This window comes from Pseudoliparis swirei, chromosome 9 (assembly GCF_029220125.1).
Source record: "Pseudoliparis swirei isolate HS2019 ecotype Mariana Trench chromosome 9, NWPU_hadal_v1, whole genome shotgun sequence".
NCBI lineage: Eukaryota > Metazoa > Chordata > Actinopteri > Perciformes > Liparidae > Pseudoliparis > Pseudoliparis swirei.
In genome coordinates, this window is record NC_079396.1 from 18,890,121 (window position 1) to 18,906,870 (window position 16,750).

Genomic DNA, 16,750 nt, shown 5'->3' on the forward strand with positions numbered 1-16,750 from the left:
TTAATCAGCTGTTTTTATTCCAATATGTTGTAATGTCATGTAAACCACCACCTGACATCTGTTGATATCGAGCCAACTGTACACTCTGAACAAGTTCAAGTTAAATGTGAGAAACACTATTCACACACACGGCACCTCGTGTGCAGGCACAGGCTGTTTTTTTATGCTTGTATTCAGATCCCTTTTGGTTGTAGGCTGGTTCAAATTCAACAATGTTTTAACTTTCAACAGTGAACTAATGAATTGTTGTTCAGCCACAAATATCAAAAAGCTGCATTCATAAGCATAGATTTAATGAGTAAGAAAATGTTTCCCACACACCAAAAGTGCTTTTCAGGATTCAGGCTTATTTCAGTTTAATAGCACAAAGTACACTTTACGAAGCCGCTAAGTACAACGTTTCTGTGGTATATCTTTCTATTCTTTGAGCAGTGCTTTATGCCACACTACATTTCACTGCACATGTGTGTGACAAATAAACATGTGGATGCTTTCACTCTTAAACAGCCTACAACACACTCTAGTTGTGAGCAGATACACCAACATTATTATGTGTTCATTTATGTATTTGTCAACAAGTGTACCTCTTTAAATGTTTTGTGAATATTTATTCATCTAATAATTTTGTCTTGACAACAGCTGGGGAAAGGTCACACGATGCAGCCGAGAACCTCTGGGAGGAAGAGGACCTTGGGTGGAGATATGTATTTTATTTATTTGCATTCATATTGTAGTCATGGGTGCTTTATAGTTCTTCATTTCATTTATTAAATTAAATTGAGTTCATATATTTAGTTTTGTTGAGTTTAAAGTGGTCCTAGATCTCCAGAGTAAACCCCTCGAAAGAGCTGCGAAGCTAAATCTACATGCATCATTAATTTATTGTTGGAAGCTATGATCTTTATATATATATGCTTTAGACATTAGCTGCTCTGAATGCTCTGACTGAAATACTTTAACTTAGTAATTCATTAAAATTATTTGAAAGAGTCCTGATCGAGGCAGATGCTATTCATATGCAGGTGTCTTTAGCAAACACTCATTTACACCCAGACAGAATAGCCAGGTGTCCATAGCCAATGCTAATTGCACCTGAGTATATTGCAGCATGGTATTTTGTATTTGTATGTTAACTGTAGGCCATGTATATTTTTTCTAATTATAAATATAACCTAAATATAACCAAACTACAACTGAAACTTTCGGCTATATGCTAAATGAAGTTGCATAGTAAATAGCTGCGGTGTAACAATTCTCATCCTCAATTAAACACCTGCACATCTGCTAAACTAGCTACAACTATAATATTAAATTATAGTTCTGTCTCACACAAAATAATTTACAGACCCAAGAAATAGTCATGCAAATTTGCTGATATCACTTCACAACTATATTCTATCAAAGTGGATGTGTAAGCTGCTGGGGGTGCCAAATGATGTAACTCTTTGAAAGGTCAGTTGTATTGATCTTTTGTTTTATTGGGAGTTGGAAGTGACACAATGACAGAGGTGATGTTCTCCAATATGATATATTATCTGATGTAATGTATATATAGTATCACAGGACACTTTGGATGACTTGATAATTATATGTTATGAAACTACCCAAATGACCAATGATGTTCACTGACTTCTGTGAAACACCAGGATGGTGGAGCGTTAAATTTTTCCTGAAAGATTGCCAACCCATGTGCAATGTGAGATCGGTCACTATAGTGAAACACAGCCAGAGGACCGGGAGGTCTGGGAACTAGAAACACGCAAATATGTTTCAGTTATATACACTGTAAACCCGAACGTCCAAATTAATCAAATAGATTAAGTAGTGTATACTCAAAGTTTTAGAGAAAGTTCTACTAATTTAAATATGTCAAGTTGGTGTAACATGTTCTTCTTTTTGAGTAATTTTAACTAATATTTTTTTATTAAATGGAACTATTTTGTAAAACATAACGTACGCCCAACGTAATAGAATTTAGTAATTATATGCTGCTAATGATAAAGTCCTGTTATTTCTATTGTTTTAAATATGGATGATTTAAAAAGAAACCTAAATCACATGCTAAAATACAATAAAAGTGTAAAATACACAGTAAAATGTCCTTTTAGTTGTTTTTAGTCGGTATCATAAAAGACTATTGAAGTTGTCATGATAATACAAAATAACTAGTAACATATCAACGACAAATAAAACGTTACGCTGAAAATTCACATTCAACTTGTAGTGTAAATCAACTTGGAGTCATCACGTGTTTTGGCCGTTATCAAAGTGCATTATGGGGATTTCATGAGTCGTTACTTTACTTTCGTCCTGGACCCTTTCGCACTTTCGCGAGGCTGTGGTGTCATCGTCGACTCGGACTGTTTTCAAGGTGAGTGAGATCTTAAGTGTTTTATATATACGTTGATATGTGTAATGTGTTTAGTTACATGATGTTACAATCAGCCAGTTGCCAAACCTCGAAAAACTAAAACTTTAAATAATTTCCTAGACTTTGCGAGAGACATTACGAGCTAGCTACGTCTGCTTCACTCGCCGAGACTCCAGTCCTCTCCCGGAGTCTGTCTCTCAACTTCAGCAGTGGCTGGTTTGAGCTCAGAGACACAAGTGGCGGCTAACGTACGCTCCTCGTGTACTAAGGTACTTTAGCTAACGCACGTCGGTTCGCGCAAGCTAACGTAACTTGACGTACCAGCGGAGGAGCACGAGGTGTTCCACTAGACTACCTTGTTCGACTGAGAACATCGCGGCTAACGAACGTACGCTAGCTAACGTAACTTGACAGTGATCTCCGGTGCTTCTCTGTTGGTTCACAGGGAGCGCCCGGTGTTTATGCTTGACTATTCACGTCACTCGCATCTCTGGCATTTCTTTTGTTTTTGTTCACGTCAAATAAAAACCACGTTATTGTTAGACCCTGTATGGAAAATCCTAGATAGATAGTGTTTTACGGTGGTGTTATTGAGACTTTCATGTAAGCTGCATAAATGAAATGTTTAGATATGCCACCAACAAATTATGTATTGTCAACTATGTTTGTCAGTGCATTATACCAGCGGTTCCTAACCTGGGTGTCAGGACCTCACAGGCTGTTGCATGGGAATCACAACGTGTTGTGGGAAGAGTCCTTAAGTAAGAAATATCAAAGAACAGCACAGAAAAATTTTGTTTGAAGAAATAAAATGAAATAATTGACAGTAATTGTACTATGGCATAGCATTTGCATCAACCTATCTCCACAAAAAAAAAGTATTTCTGAAAAGGTGGCCAACCAGTAACATATTTTTGGACTCATTTAAAGGTTGAGAACCACACATTATATATTTTTAGAATGAGAAAAATTGTGCAAATAATGTGTTTGTAGTAGCATTCAAAACTCAGTCTTTCATTTTCTTCTCTTCTCTGATGAATAGGGAAACAGTTACCGGTCCTTTTTTAGTCAGTGTTCTTTCAAATCAAATATTTACTTTTTGTTTTACATCGCATACAAAAATGGAAAACATGCCATTTTAAAGCAGTGTTAGCTGTAGTCCATGATCATGTTTTGGTAAGCTAATAGTAATTAACTTGTTATATTAATTAGTAAGTAATAGTAATTCTCATTAAAGTTTTAGATGTTGGTCTAAACTTTGTCATTTTTTTATTTGCCTTTTAGGTTGCTGGTTCCAAAATAATCTGGAAGTGTAAGTTGTGCGCAGCTTCTTGCACCTCCAGAATACAGTTATTTAGACACTGTAGGCTGCAGCACAGCCACTTTTCCAGAATCAGCCCTCTTCCATGCCTCTACACCGATTGCATTTGCACGTTTCAGACACTTAATTCACTGAGTACTCATTTATCAATATATCATACAGCACAACCTAGCAGTTGTACAGAGCAGAGTCAGGGGCCTGTGTTATTCAAATGCCCCTTATGCACATTTCAGCAACCCTTTTCTAATTCAGCCGTTTTCAGTCATCTCAGAAAGCATTTGAAAAATCATGACACGGTGACATGCCCATATAAGGATTGTAGCTATATCACAAATGTGTACTCCTTGTTCAATTCTCATAAAAGTAGAGAACACCAAGCAGGTCTTGCATCTGACTTTCAAACTGATATTGTCAGTGAGGATCCCCATATTCTTCAAGCCAGTATTTCTGAGGAAACTAGTGATTCGCATGAAGAATGCCCAGACCAGAGCAGAGAAGTGGGGAACGGTGATCAGTGTGACACTGGCAGTCTAAGAAATCAACTTAAAACAAATTTACAAATTTAGCTTTATTTCTAAAGATGCAGGCTATCCTTCATGTCTCGAACACAGCTACTCAGGAAATAGTAGACCACTTGAATCAGATCTTCTGAGGTAATATGGATCATCTCTTTAAGTGAAAATTGTGATTCTTATTCATTTGACCGCTATTGTCGGCTTAATAAATGTGCTAGATTCTTCAAATTGAATGTTTTTTTATTTGTTGCTGTTATTTCAATGTAGTTGTATGCAGAGTTCCAGAGGATAACCAATCAGAACCTGCCCAACCGATTCTATGCTGAGCTTGACCGCCATCTTCCACGACTAATGACTTTATTTAGGCAGAAGGCATCAAGAACTGGAAAGACAGCAGATGCTCTGGCTGAAATTTTACAAATCCACGATGAACAGGTAAATAGATTATTACACACTTCATAGGTTGAACCGGTGGAACTTCGAACAGGTTCAATGACTCAAATGAGCTTTGTGAATTTTGCAATTGGTCCACTCTGTGTTTGACATTTGTTTGATTGCATTAAAGATGTGAACAGGTTATTTGTGGCCATATGTTCTGAATCGATTATTTTAAATGTACAAATGTGTTTTTATCTGAATAGGAAAACCAGGACATACACACCAAACGTATTTACTGTTCTCCATGGCCTTCCTGTCTATCTGTGCGAGGATGTATCTGGATTCTTCAGAACCTGCACAGTGAGTCTTCTTAAGTCACTAACAGATTCTACGTGTGCATGATGTAAACAGTTCATCAAAATACTAATATCTTTTAGGACTTACCTTTGTTTAGTCTACCCATACACTTTTCGGATATAGTCTGTTTTCGCCTCACTACAAAGGAACTGTATTGGCAAGTGAGAAGATGTTCAGTAAAACATGTTCCTGTAAATGTCCTTCAGCTTGGTTTCAGTCTCACCACTTGGATTCTCTGGTAATTTGGTTGATTTGTGTGTGCAGAACATGGATCTTATGTTGTTCTCTTACAATGAGACACAGGTCTCCTTGTAAAAGAGGCCTTTGTTTTCATTGGGACTTGGTTAAGGAAAGATACATTATGTCATCTGTGCTGTTCCATGTGTTAGTTTGTGATTGGTATCTCTTTTTCATTCATTCAGGACGAGTCTGATGAGCCAGAGCTTGATGGGGTTGCAGTGGGCCTCCTTACTGTCACCAGTGACAATAACACAAGTGCAGTTCACTACCACCCTGTGAAAATCTCTGTGATTATTGAAAGTGATGTCATGGTTAGTCTCCCCAGACTTGGCGATGCCTTCCTGGTAGTCTTTGGATTCATGTATGCACTACACCTCAGCTACCCCAAAGCACTTACCAAGACTTTTGAATTCATTCAAAAGATCTTACTTGGCCTAGAAAGTGGCAAACTGTCACCGAAGTTGCAGACCCTCAAGAATGTTTTGATGACCTAAAAACGGAAGGCTGCAGCGGTATACCATTATAAAAGGTTCAACATGTTACATTACATTACATGTCATTTAGCAGACGCTTTTATCCAAAGCGACTTACAATAAGTGCATTTCAACCTAGAGTACAAACTAAGAACAACAAGAATACAGGAAGTAACATTTCCTCAACATAGTCGAACTACAAAAGTACCATAAGTAAGTGCTATCTAAGTGCCACTGAAGTGCTAATCTGTGTTTTAATCCAGATATAGTCGGAAAAGGTGTGTTTTCAGTCTCCGACGGAAGATGTAGAGACTTTCTGCTGTCCTGATGTCAGTGGGGAGCCCGTTCCACCACTGAGGAGCCAGGACAGCAAACAGTCTGGATTTCGAGTGATTAGCTCGAGGCAGGAGGCACAAGTCGATTGGCTGTTGCCGAGCGGAGCGAACGTGCCGGGTGCGGTGTGACCATATCCCGGATGTAGACGGGCCCGATCCGCCCAGAGCACGGCACGCCAGGACCAGTGTTTTGAAGCGGATGCGAGCAGCCACCGTAACCAGTGGAGAGAGCGGAGGAGCGGAGTGGTGGGTGAATTTCGGGAGGCTGAAGACCAGTCGAGCTGCTGCATTCTGGATGAGCTGCAGGGGTCGGATGGCCTTAGCAGGTAGACCAGCCAGGAGGAGTTGCAGTAGTCGAGGCGTGAAATGACCAGAGCCTGGATCAGAACCTCGCGCGCTTCTGAGTAAGAAGAGGACGATTCTCCTGATGATGTGCAGCATGTACCACAGGAACGCTGTCGCAGCGATGTTGGCCGTCAGGAGAGTTGACTGTCGAGTGTCACCCGAGGTTCCTGGCAGTCCGGGTAGGGGCCAACACAGAGCTGTTGAAGGTGGTAGTCAGGTCATGGGTGGGGGAGCCTTTCCCTGAAGGAATAGTAGCTCAGTCTTGTCAGGGTTGATCTTCAGGTGGTGAGCAGACATCCACTGAGAGATGTCAGTCAGACAGGCAGAGATTCGTGCCGCCACCCGTGTTTCGGACGGTGGAAACGAGAAGATCAGTTGGGTGTCATCAGCATAGCTATGGTAGGAGAAGCCATGCGAACGAATGACAGAGCCGAGAGAATTTGTGTACAGAGAGAAGAGGAGGGACCCAGGACGGAGCCTTGAGGAACCCCAGTAGTGAGAGGACAAGGATCAGACACAGATCCTTCCAAGTTACCCGGTAGGTGCGGTCTTTAAGGTAGGAAGAGAAAGAGCGAGTGCAGTGCCTGAGATCCCCAGGTCCTGAAGAGAAGAGATCAGGATCTGGTGGTTCACGTGTCAAATGCTGCAGAAAGGTCGAGAAGGATAAGGACAGAGGAGAGAGGCTGCTCTAGCAGTGTGAAGCTGCTCAGAGACAGCAAGGAGGGCCGTCTCTGTCGAGTGGCCGGCCTTGAATCCAGACTGGTGAGGGTCAAGAAGGTTGTTACTGTGGAGATAGGAGGACACTTGGCTCAAGATAGCTCGCCCAGAGTTTTGGAGAGAAAAGGAAGAAGAGAGACCGGTCTGTAGTTGCTGACTTCAGACGGTCGAGCGTGGGTTTCTTCAGGAGAGGGTTGACTCGCCTCCTTCAGAGAGTTAGGGAAACAGCCAGTTGAGAGGGAGCTGTTAATAAGATGGGTGAGGAAGGTCAGAAGGTCAGGAGCAATAGCCTGGAGAATGGGAGACGGACGGGGTCAAGGGCGCAGGTGGTCGGTCGGGCGGAGGTCACCAAGCTAAGAACTTGATTGGGAGACAGGGGGTGAAAGAGGAAAGAGGGGATGAAGAAGTTAGTGTTGGTGAGGTGATAGAAGATGGATTTGTAAAGGAGGAGCGATGTCGCCTATCTTGTTTGTAAAGTAGTCGACAAAGTGGCTCGGCAAAGGGTGGAAGGAGGAGGGGACAGGGGATCAAGGAGGTTGGAAAAGATAGAGAATAGTTTTTGGGGTTAGAGAAGGAAGACTGAATTTTGGTCAGGTAGAACGAGCTTTTGGCTGCAGAGATAGAGGAAGAGAAGGAGGAGGAGAGATTGAAAGAGAAGAGTTCCGCGCTGATTCGCGGTTTGCCATTTTTTCGCTGGCCGCAGGGTGGCTCTCGGCACACTCCGACCCGACACCACACGGCCGAGAGGAAGAGAAGGAGGAGAGGAGAGATTGATAGAAGAGTTGTTCTTCCGCTTGATTCGATTCGCCATTTTCTTTCCGCCGCCTGCCAGAGGTGGCGCCAAGACCGAGTCACCGGTAACCACCCACAACCAGAGAGCCGGGAGGACTGTCTTTCCGAACCGTCGTCTTAAAAGGACAAAGAGAATCAAGAGATGAAGACAGGGAAGAGAGGAGAGTGTCTGCGCAGAGTTAGGATGCATGAGTGAGAAGCAGTCAGTTGAGGAGAGAGATATAGGAGAGGGAGGGCCAGAGAGGAGGGACAGAGGGTGCGTTAGTTGCATTGGTGGTGCAGAGTCTGTAGATATGGGTGGGTTGTCAGTAGAGAGGAGAGCGAGGAGGGTCTTCTATGATCACGCCTTGCAGCTTTGCAATGCAGCGCCATCATGTGATCTGTTCATGTATGTTATTGTGTTGTGTATTATGGAGGAAAAAAGGCAGAGGTCATGGTTCTCGGTTGTTATCTTTGTGCAGATAAAACAAATTTAAATTCTTTTATGCCTCATGCTTTCTTTCCTGTTAATGTCAATTTATCAACAATATTTAACCCACTATAGCGGTAAAGATCATCATTATCTTTTAAACGTAAAGATACAATTTATTTTGGAAGTTTAACTTTGGTTGCAAAGTTGAAATGTTTTATTTGTTGTGCCCATATTCATTCAAATAATTAAAATGATCAGCCACTATAAAGATGGAAGTTTTTCTTTTTTTCCTGAAAATGTTCTGAAACAGTTCTGTTGTATTTAATCCAAAATGCCGCACTATATACTCAGGAAGCCAAGAGCAGTGTTTTTTCGCTATAACAAAAAATGTTGGTATTGTTTTATGTCACCAGCTCTAAGTTTAAGCTCTACAATTTATTAAAGTATATTTTCAAATTATTTATTTTTATATTGCAGTGTGCTAAATGTGAGTGCAAGAAAATACTGTTCATGACTTAAATTTTGAGTTTGTTAAACTCAATGTAATTGAGGCAATAAATTGCCACAAAAAAATTAAGTTTCGAGTCTTATCTTTTTAAGTAAACAAATTCAAAACATTTGACTAATGTGAACTCGAAAACATTGAGTTTGGTTAACATGAAATGGTGTGTGGTTGTACTTTATTGGTTATTTTTAAGTTCTGTGAACTTATTCCAGTGGTTTGAAAACTTGAACATTTTAAGTACTAATAACTGAAAATAATTGAGTTGAGCTAAATTAACACTTTAATTTAAGCTGTAATCAAAAGGTACAAGTAGCAAGTCATCAAACTTTTTAAGTTCTGCAAAATCAAATAAAATATAACTCAAAAAATTTGAGGCGATATATTGCCTCAAATTTTTTGAGTTCTACTAACTTATTCGGGTTTACAGTGTACTTCTAGATTACAGACTGAAATGATGCGAAATTATATTGTATGGATTTGTTCCTTGTTTAGATAAAGTAAGAGCTGAACTTGTGTTTCTTCTCAGCATTATTACCACAGGCACACATTTGATGTAGGCCTAAAGCTACATTAGGTGGAAGCTATTTTATGGACAATTAAATAATTATAAGCTTTTAACAAATTTCGCAGGCACGGTTAATTACAACTTCTACCACATGTGCGTGCGTAAAGTGGATGGCTGGGCGCGCACAAGAAGCACATCATTGCGGGGAACCGCGTGTCAGACGCGTTAGTCGGAGTGGGAGTGAGGGCAATGGATCTATCGAGAGATTCGCCTCTCACACCGGAGCAGCTCTTTCTGAAACATATACTTGTGGCTTCAAGTCTACCTGAAAATGAGAGGCAGACACAACAATCGGTGATATCTGTGTTTTCCTGTTGATCGCAAAAAAAGGGTGAGACCTTCTTCTACGGACTGGTTTTGTTGTCGTTGATATCTCACTTGGATATGGCACTTATCTGGATCTAATACGATAATTTCACAGCGTCAGACACGTCTGCGGCGGCGGAGACCAGTGGAGGGACTCGGAAACTTGTGGCGCAGGAGACGGTCTGTCTTTTCGGATCGGCATTGCCACAGAGAGAGAGAGAAAGAGAGAGATAACCATGGCGAACCCCCTCATACTGGTGCTCAGCTGGACTGTGATCTCTGGGGTGGCGAGGGCTCAGAATGGCACGGAGCCCATTGTCCTGGAGGGGAAATGTCTCGTGGTGTGCGACTCGAGTCCGACCATGGACTGGAAGGCTTCGTCCTCTCCGCTTGGCATCTCAGTGCGCGCCGCCAACTCCAATGTGGCTTTCTCTGCAGTCCGGAGCAACAACCACGAACCGTCGGAGATGAGCAACAAAACGAGAATAATCTACTTCGACCAGGTTAAGACGATTTTTATGAACAATAATGTGAAAAAAAGTGCTTAACTTAGAAATACATCCTTTCCATGATTTCTGTCAAAACATGGTCTAATGTAGTCCTTTGTTTTTTTTGCGGTACACCTTCATTTAGCTAAGTGTTGACCTGTGTTGCAGAGCATTAACGTTTAATTGCAGTTAAGTGTACAGCTGCCCCCCTGAGGTTAGTTTGAGGCTGGTTGCAGTCGGCAGGTGGATCCCGTACAAGTGCACATCACACGCAGGCGGGTTTGAAAGTGACTGGATCATGTTTGAGAGCCGGCATCCCGCAGAGCCCGCATCAGTTTGCCTCAAGCTACAACGTCCCGCGCGCACGCCCGCACGCCCGCACGCATGCATTTACCTAGCCCCCACTCTCCAAAATAAATGAATAAAATGAAATGAGGCGACACGATTAGTCATACAGTGGTGGGCAGAGTAAGACTATCACTCAACCGATCCTCTGCCATCTCATTTGAATTATATAACATGATCGTTCGCTGTCAACACACTGCTGGTGATCTGATTGGTGTGCATCATGTGCGTGCTGTTGCTATGAAAGCAACACTTGTCAAAGGTCGTGGCTGAGGTTGCAGTGGTGTTTAGTTTTTTTTACGGGCGAGGTCCAAGTGTTTGAGACTCTGAAGGTATACAGGAGGACTGAAGGAGCTCCTATTGCCCTCATGAATCATGACCCAAGGAAGTTTTAATTGTTCTGTAAATACTGCACATTTAATATGACTGTGCCTCTCAATAATGATGACATCCTATTCAGGGTGCATGGATCATTTCAGCAAAATTTCTTTTAATTTCTCAACACTCCAATATCTATGCGGTTATTGTATGTGTTATGTGAAAAGGCAGCATTGAGGAAGTGTTCGATTCTTTTCAAAAACATGTCTTCATATCGGTGTAAAGAGTGGATGAAAAATCCGGATTTTGCTCCAAACCTTAATTTGTTTATAACAACTGTCATCAAGCATCATTTTTGGTTCATTGTGTATGTAGGAAAGTGCAATGCTATGGGCAGATCCAGGAAGGTTGCATTGAATATGTTTTGATGTGTGTTGGATTCAGTTGTGTGTCTGAGTCGGGGCGAGCCTCAAAGCCACAGTGAATCCTGTGCTGCATTGACATATTTAATCCCAAAGCCCCATTTAAGTAAACACATTGTTAAAATACTGCCTATATAAACACCGTTGTCAAATCTTTTCTTCCTTTCTCATAGGTTTTTGTGAATATAGGAAACTACTTCACATTTGAATCAGTATTTTTGTCCCCAAGAAAAGGAATCTACAGTTTTAACTTCCATGTCATTAAAGTGTACCAGAGCCAAACCATACAGGTATTGTTTTTGTATATTTCACACAGCTGTGCACATTATTTGGTTATTGTACACATGTCTAAGTATTGGAGTGAGACAATATGTCTTCCTGAGGAACAGTATGCACACAATTGGTGTGGAGAGTGGAGAGGTTGAACCATATGTTTTACATAATAAAATAAAGACCCCCTCAACCCCCCCACTATTTAATTTTAACAACCTCTTCCCCAATACCTCAAAGCAATATAACAGTATTGATTTGATTCAACTTTAAAACTAATAGAGGCAAAACATAAACAATCTAACCTCAACATTCACTTTTAATATGAAAGTTTATTGTGGGATATTGATTTTCATTATTTCTGTATTTGTTGCTTATTTATAATTAATCTAAAAGGGCAAATAGAATTAGTGGCATCTTTTGAGTCACTTCTAAACTGTGGTTTATGGAAAATTACAAAAACACAAATAGCCCTATCGAGAGACCAGGTTTGGTTTGTCCATTCCGGGCTAATAAAGAAACATGGCAGCCAGTTTTGTGGAAGAGGACCACCTCAGTATATAGATATAAACGACTAACAAGGAAACACAAACTCTTTTTTTTAGGTGAATATACACTCAAGAAAACTAATTTATATAATATTCTATGTCTAGAATATAAAACTAATAAAAAAAAAATTTTCATACACACTTGGCTTATTGATGAAAAAAATGGCTGTTTGATTTTCTTGACTACTTTTTCTCTGCTTGTATAAAATACACATGAATGAGACTAAATTCTTTATCCAAAGACATAAACTGCTATTAAAACCTTTTTCTTTAGTATGAAGGGTGTTCTCATCAGTAGTTGCATAGTGTTTATTACATCTTTATTGGCACAATATGTGACGTATAAGATGTAAATTAAACAAAAAAAACGTATTTTCCAAACTATTCCTTTTCCTTTCCCATTGCTAATTGTTGTTTCTGTTGTCCAGGTGAACTTGATGTTGAATGGGAAACCAGTCATCTCAGCCTTTGCGGGTGACAAAGACGTAACTCGTGAGGCGGCCACCAATGGAGTTCTGCTCTGTCTAGACAAAGAGGACAAAGTCTACTTGAAGCTGGAGAAGGGAAACCTAGTTGGTGGATGGCAATACTCAACTTTTTCTGGCTTTCTTCTGTTCCCTCTGTAAAAAGAAAAGAAAATAATGTCTTGTCTCTATATAATCAAAACATTGCTGCTGCGTACATTGGATGGAAATGGATATGAACAGAGAGAGGAAATATGACTTTGGAAATCGTTCACATTCACTGGATGTGCCGAGTCGCTGTCAAGATGAAAGAGACTTGAAATGTTCCCTATTGCTACTGTATGTTCCTGTCACTCAAGCAGCCTCAGAGAGAAACGCTGCAACATCACAAAAGTACTTTTACAATTTTGACTTAGCGAATATATTTAGCATACTGATTTGCATCATGGAAACTGTTGCATTCGAGTATATCTGACTTTTGGTTGTAAACTGTAAACGTTTGTGTGACATCACCAAAGTATTCACGTCGTAAGTGTTGGGGTGCGTCATCTCTGGAGCTCATTGTTCTGAGGTAAAGTGGTGATGATGGGGACGACGCCTTGATGGAACACGTTCATTTGGAAAAAAAAGGAGGTCAATGCTTATTGAAAAGTGCATTTAGTGATCAGAGACATGGATGCATTATTGAATAAGCCTGCTGCCCCCCCCAACCCTTTTGGTCCCTGGGCTTCTACAATGTTACTGAAACACTCCAAACTACTTCAAAGCTGCCAAATGACTAAAGAGAGGTGGACATTCACCACAAAATGACCACAAACACACACAAAATGACTACAAAAAGATACAAAACACAAAAACAAACAACAACACAGGCGAAGAGGCACCAAACCACCATAAATTGATACAAAACCACTACGAAGAGACGCAAACTGACTCCGACAAACAACTGGCTGCTGTGGTCTGCTGTTTCAGTCATGGGGTCTTACTCATATGTAGGAGTGGCGGGAACTTTTTACATGTTTGTGCCCGTTGTGTCATCATCCATCGAAGATCAGAGTCCAGATGTGACTATATTTCTGATTATTTAGGCTGCTGATATTGATACGTTGCTTTTAGCGAATTATGGTGGTCAGTTTACTTTGCCTGTCAACAGTGTCTTGTAGAAATAACACGAATAAACCTCCAATTAGTTTTGCCAAATACATTTTGGGGGAAAATTCCGTCTCGCCTGAATTACGTGGCAATGTTATATTCATAGTTATTTTGTCGTGGACTGTGACTCTGAACATCTTGAGTCTCACGTATGGCTCGGTTCATGCAACAGAAGAACTTGGTTAAAGTGGTTGTAAACAATATTTTCATATTAACAATTGATCACATGACTACTTGTTTCCAGCTCAATTGCTCATTAAACATTTCGGTTAACTCTCATCAACATGGTTTTCGGTTGCAGCAGGCCGCTGTTTTCAGCATAACATCTAAGATAAACTCACTGTACACAATTTGTTTCCATCTACCAAACTAGAGATAGACAATTCTGAATTTAGCGGCAGGTCTTTCAAGGAGCTGGTGGAGACCCAAACAGAACTAGATTAAATAAATGTTAATATTGCTTTGAATCTGTTGATCTGTAAATGTTATACTGCTTCCTAAAAGGTAAAGTAAGCCACACCCACTTAGAATGTAATAATACGTCATTGTTTACAGTTTGTTTCTGCTGCCCCCAAGTGGCCAGAAAATCCTGTTAGTTCAGGTTTAAGGTTAGTTGCCCCTTTCATCATTAAACCAAAATCTCGACCTCACCCTGATGTTGTTGCAGTACAAGTGGATATTGTTAGGAAAACATATAGAATACATTGACACACATTGTGTGACATATCAGATAAATCAATAAAAACATTATTTATCATTATGTTGATAAAAAACACAACTCGGGCCTCTCTACGTGTCTCCCTAATTGTATTGCTGTTGAAAATGAATAGTTTATAAATGTAATTTCTATCTGTGGATTTACAATATACCTTGCACAAGTCAGCTTGTGGTTTATGGACCTTAATAAAGTGTAAGGGACATCTTAGAACTTTAACTAGTTAACATGCAGATTTTAAAAAACAACAACAGATAACTGTCACTGTTGGTGAGCATAAAAATCTTCCACTGGGGAGCCTGGGATAACTGATGAATTAATAAACTCCTTAGTTCTTGCCCTTGAGCTCAATGTGCACTTACGATATGTGAAAGCTGTCCCCTTCCAGTCTACAGCTGAGTTACTGTCTGCCTTATTGCGATGTGTGCTGCTGGTGCAGTGGGAAGCTGCATTGGTAAAATCAACCGAAAAGCTTACTGAGGCTTTTCTGGAGAGCTTATTGAAATCATTAATCTGCACACTCATCAGTAGGGATGGGCATCGAGAACCGGTTCTGTTTTAGAACCGGTTCCCAGTGAACCGATTGTTTGGGATCGTTAGCCCCAAGCCCTTTAACGGTTCGGTTAAACCTCCTCTCTGTGTTGTTGCGCAAACTTTTTTTTTTCTTCAGAGCAGCAAACAAACATGGCAAAGGGCAAGAAGCGCGCTCTAAAGTTGCTATTTCACACGACAAAAAAATACTACGCCACACTTAACGTGTGTCAAATCAAAATCTATTTCGTCGGAGGGAGGAAACAAATATGAAGAAGCATTTGAACACAGCACGGCCGAATGTGTTGTGTACGATGCAGCAACTCAGCGAGCAGCAGCTCAGCTTACGTTTTCTGCTTCATCTCTTTCTGTCCAAGGGTAACTCGACAAAGACCACCACCATGCATTTGTGTGGTTGCCCTTTGCCTTTAGTTGTCTCGAGTCAGTTGTTTGGTTCATCTGTCCTGATTCTGATTTTGACATTTTGAATTTCCATTTCACTCCACGTTTGGATTGAAAGTCCAGTTTTGAGAAATGTTTGATCGTAACGGTGTTAATTATCGGAGGTATGTTGTTTTTAAATTATCGTTATAAGCATATTACCCATAATTAAACTTAGCATTATTATTATATCATTATTAAACTTAGCATATAGCTTAGCTTTAGCTACATACACCTTAGCTTGTCAATCACCCATTTCATGTCAGCTCAGTTCGCTCCCTCTTCATGTGGCTTTATTCAGCTCAGCAAATTCAGCGATTGTTTCAACTTTTTTTTTTTGTGTCATGTGTTAAATTGCCATCCAATAAACATGATGATAAATTGTATCAGACTGGTTCAGAAGTCAGACCGGTCAGACCGGTTCAGAGGTCTCAGCTGTCACTCGGTCACAGTCTTCTGCACGTCTCATGTCATCTCTTAGAGTCATCATCCTCCTTCTCCTCTATCCTGAGAGAGAGAGTTCTCATGAAGTCCTGAGAAGCAGACCTTGAGAGAGAAACAAGAGATGCTATTTTTGATTACAACATTTTGCACACTTGGTATGTGAATGAATTGATCAATTGATGGCGCACACTTGGTACGCATTTTTTTTTTCAATTTTTAGTTTCATTCAGTAAATATACCCTTTAAAAAAAGGAAGGGAAACTGTACTTAATTAACATTTTATTTAAGTTTTTAGTTATTAAAGTTATGTTTTTTTTTATTTAAGTTATGTAAGTTTTAATGTATTACTGTTTATGTGCATAAATATATGTATTTAAACTGTGTGTGTGTGTGTAGATAAAAGAATGTTAATGTGAATAAACTCAAAATGAATAATTTTAAGAAATAAATCGAGAATTAAGAGAATCGATAAGAAGAATCGAGGATCGAAGTGATAAGAATTTAAATCGATCGGAATCGGAATCGATCAATTCTCATCCCTACTCATCAGGTAGAACCTCACCGGCCTGATCAAATCTAAGTTGCCACGTTTTATTTGCTAAAATATTTTTGTCAGTGACAGATAAGTCGCCCTAGGGGCATTTTCTTGTGGAAACAATTTAGTTAATTTGTACTTTTCTGGTGTGAATAACAAAGGTAGGAATGACAACAGTTCAGACTTCACACTACATCAGTGTTCAAGGAAACAGGGCTGAAAAGGCACTCACTCATATTAATAGTGCAAACATTCACTTCAGTTTTTTAAAGCACAATTTATTTAATCATTACACTATATTTATTTTAACTGAAACAATCTATAATTTTTGGATCAACATCAATTTCCGTTTGTGTCACAGCGTTTGGCTCAGGATGACTTAGGAAGCCGGACTGTGCGTCTAAAATGAAAATAATGTCAGTAGGTAATAACGTTATAACTTTGT

General features: G+C 40.1%; 1 protein-coding gene across 1 annotated transcript; it reads left to right on the forward strand.

Annotated features, from left to right (window-relative positions):
- Positions 1-9,537: 9,537 nt before the first annotated feature.
- Positions 9,538-14,422, forward strand: cbln4 (cerebellin 4 precursor). The gene is made up of 4 exons (XM_056423349.1): positions 9,538-9,657; positions 9,748-10,135; positions 11,379-11,495; positions 12,452-14,422. The coding sequence occupies exons 2-4, from the start codon at positions 9,869-9,871 to the stop codon at positions 12,647-12,649; spliced, it is 582 nt and encodes a 193-aa protein (XP_056279324.1). The 5' UTR covers positions 9,538-9,657; positions 9,748-9,868; the 3' UTR covers positions 12,650-14,422.
- The last annotated feature ends 2,328 nt before the right edge of the window (positions 14,423-16,750 follow it).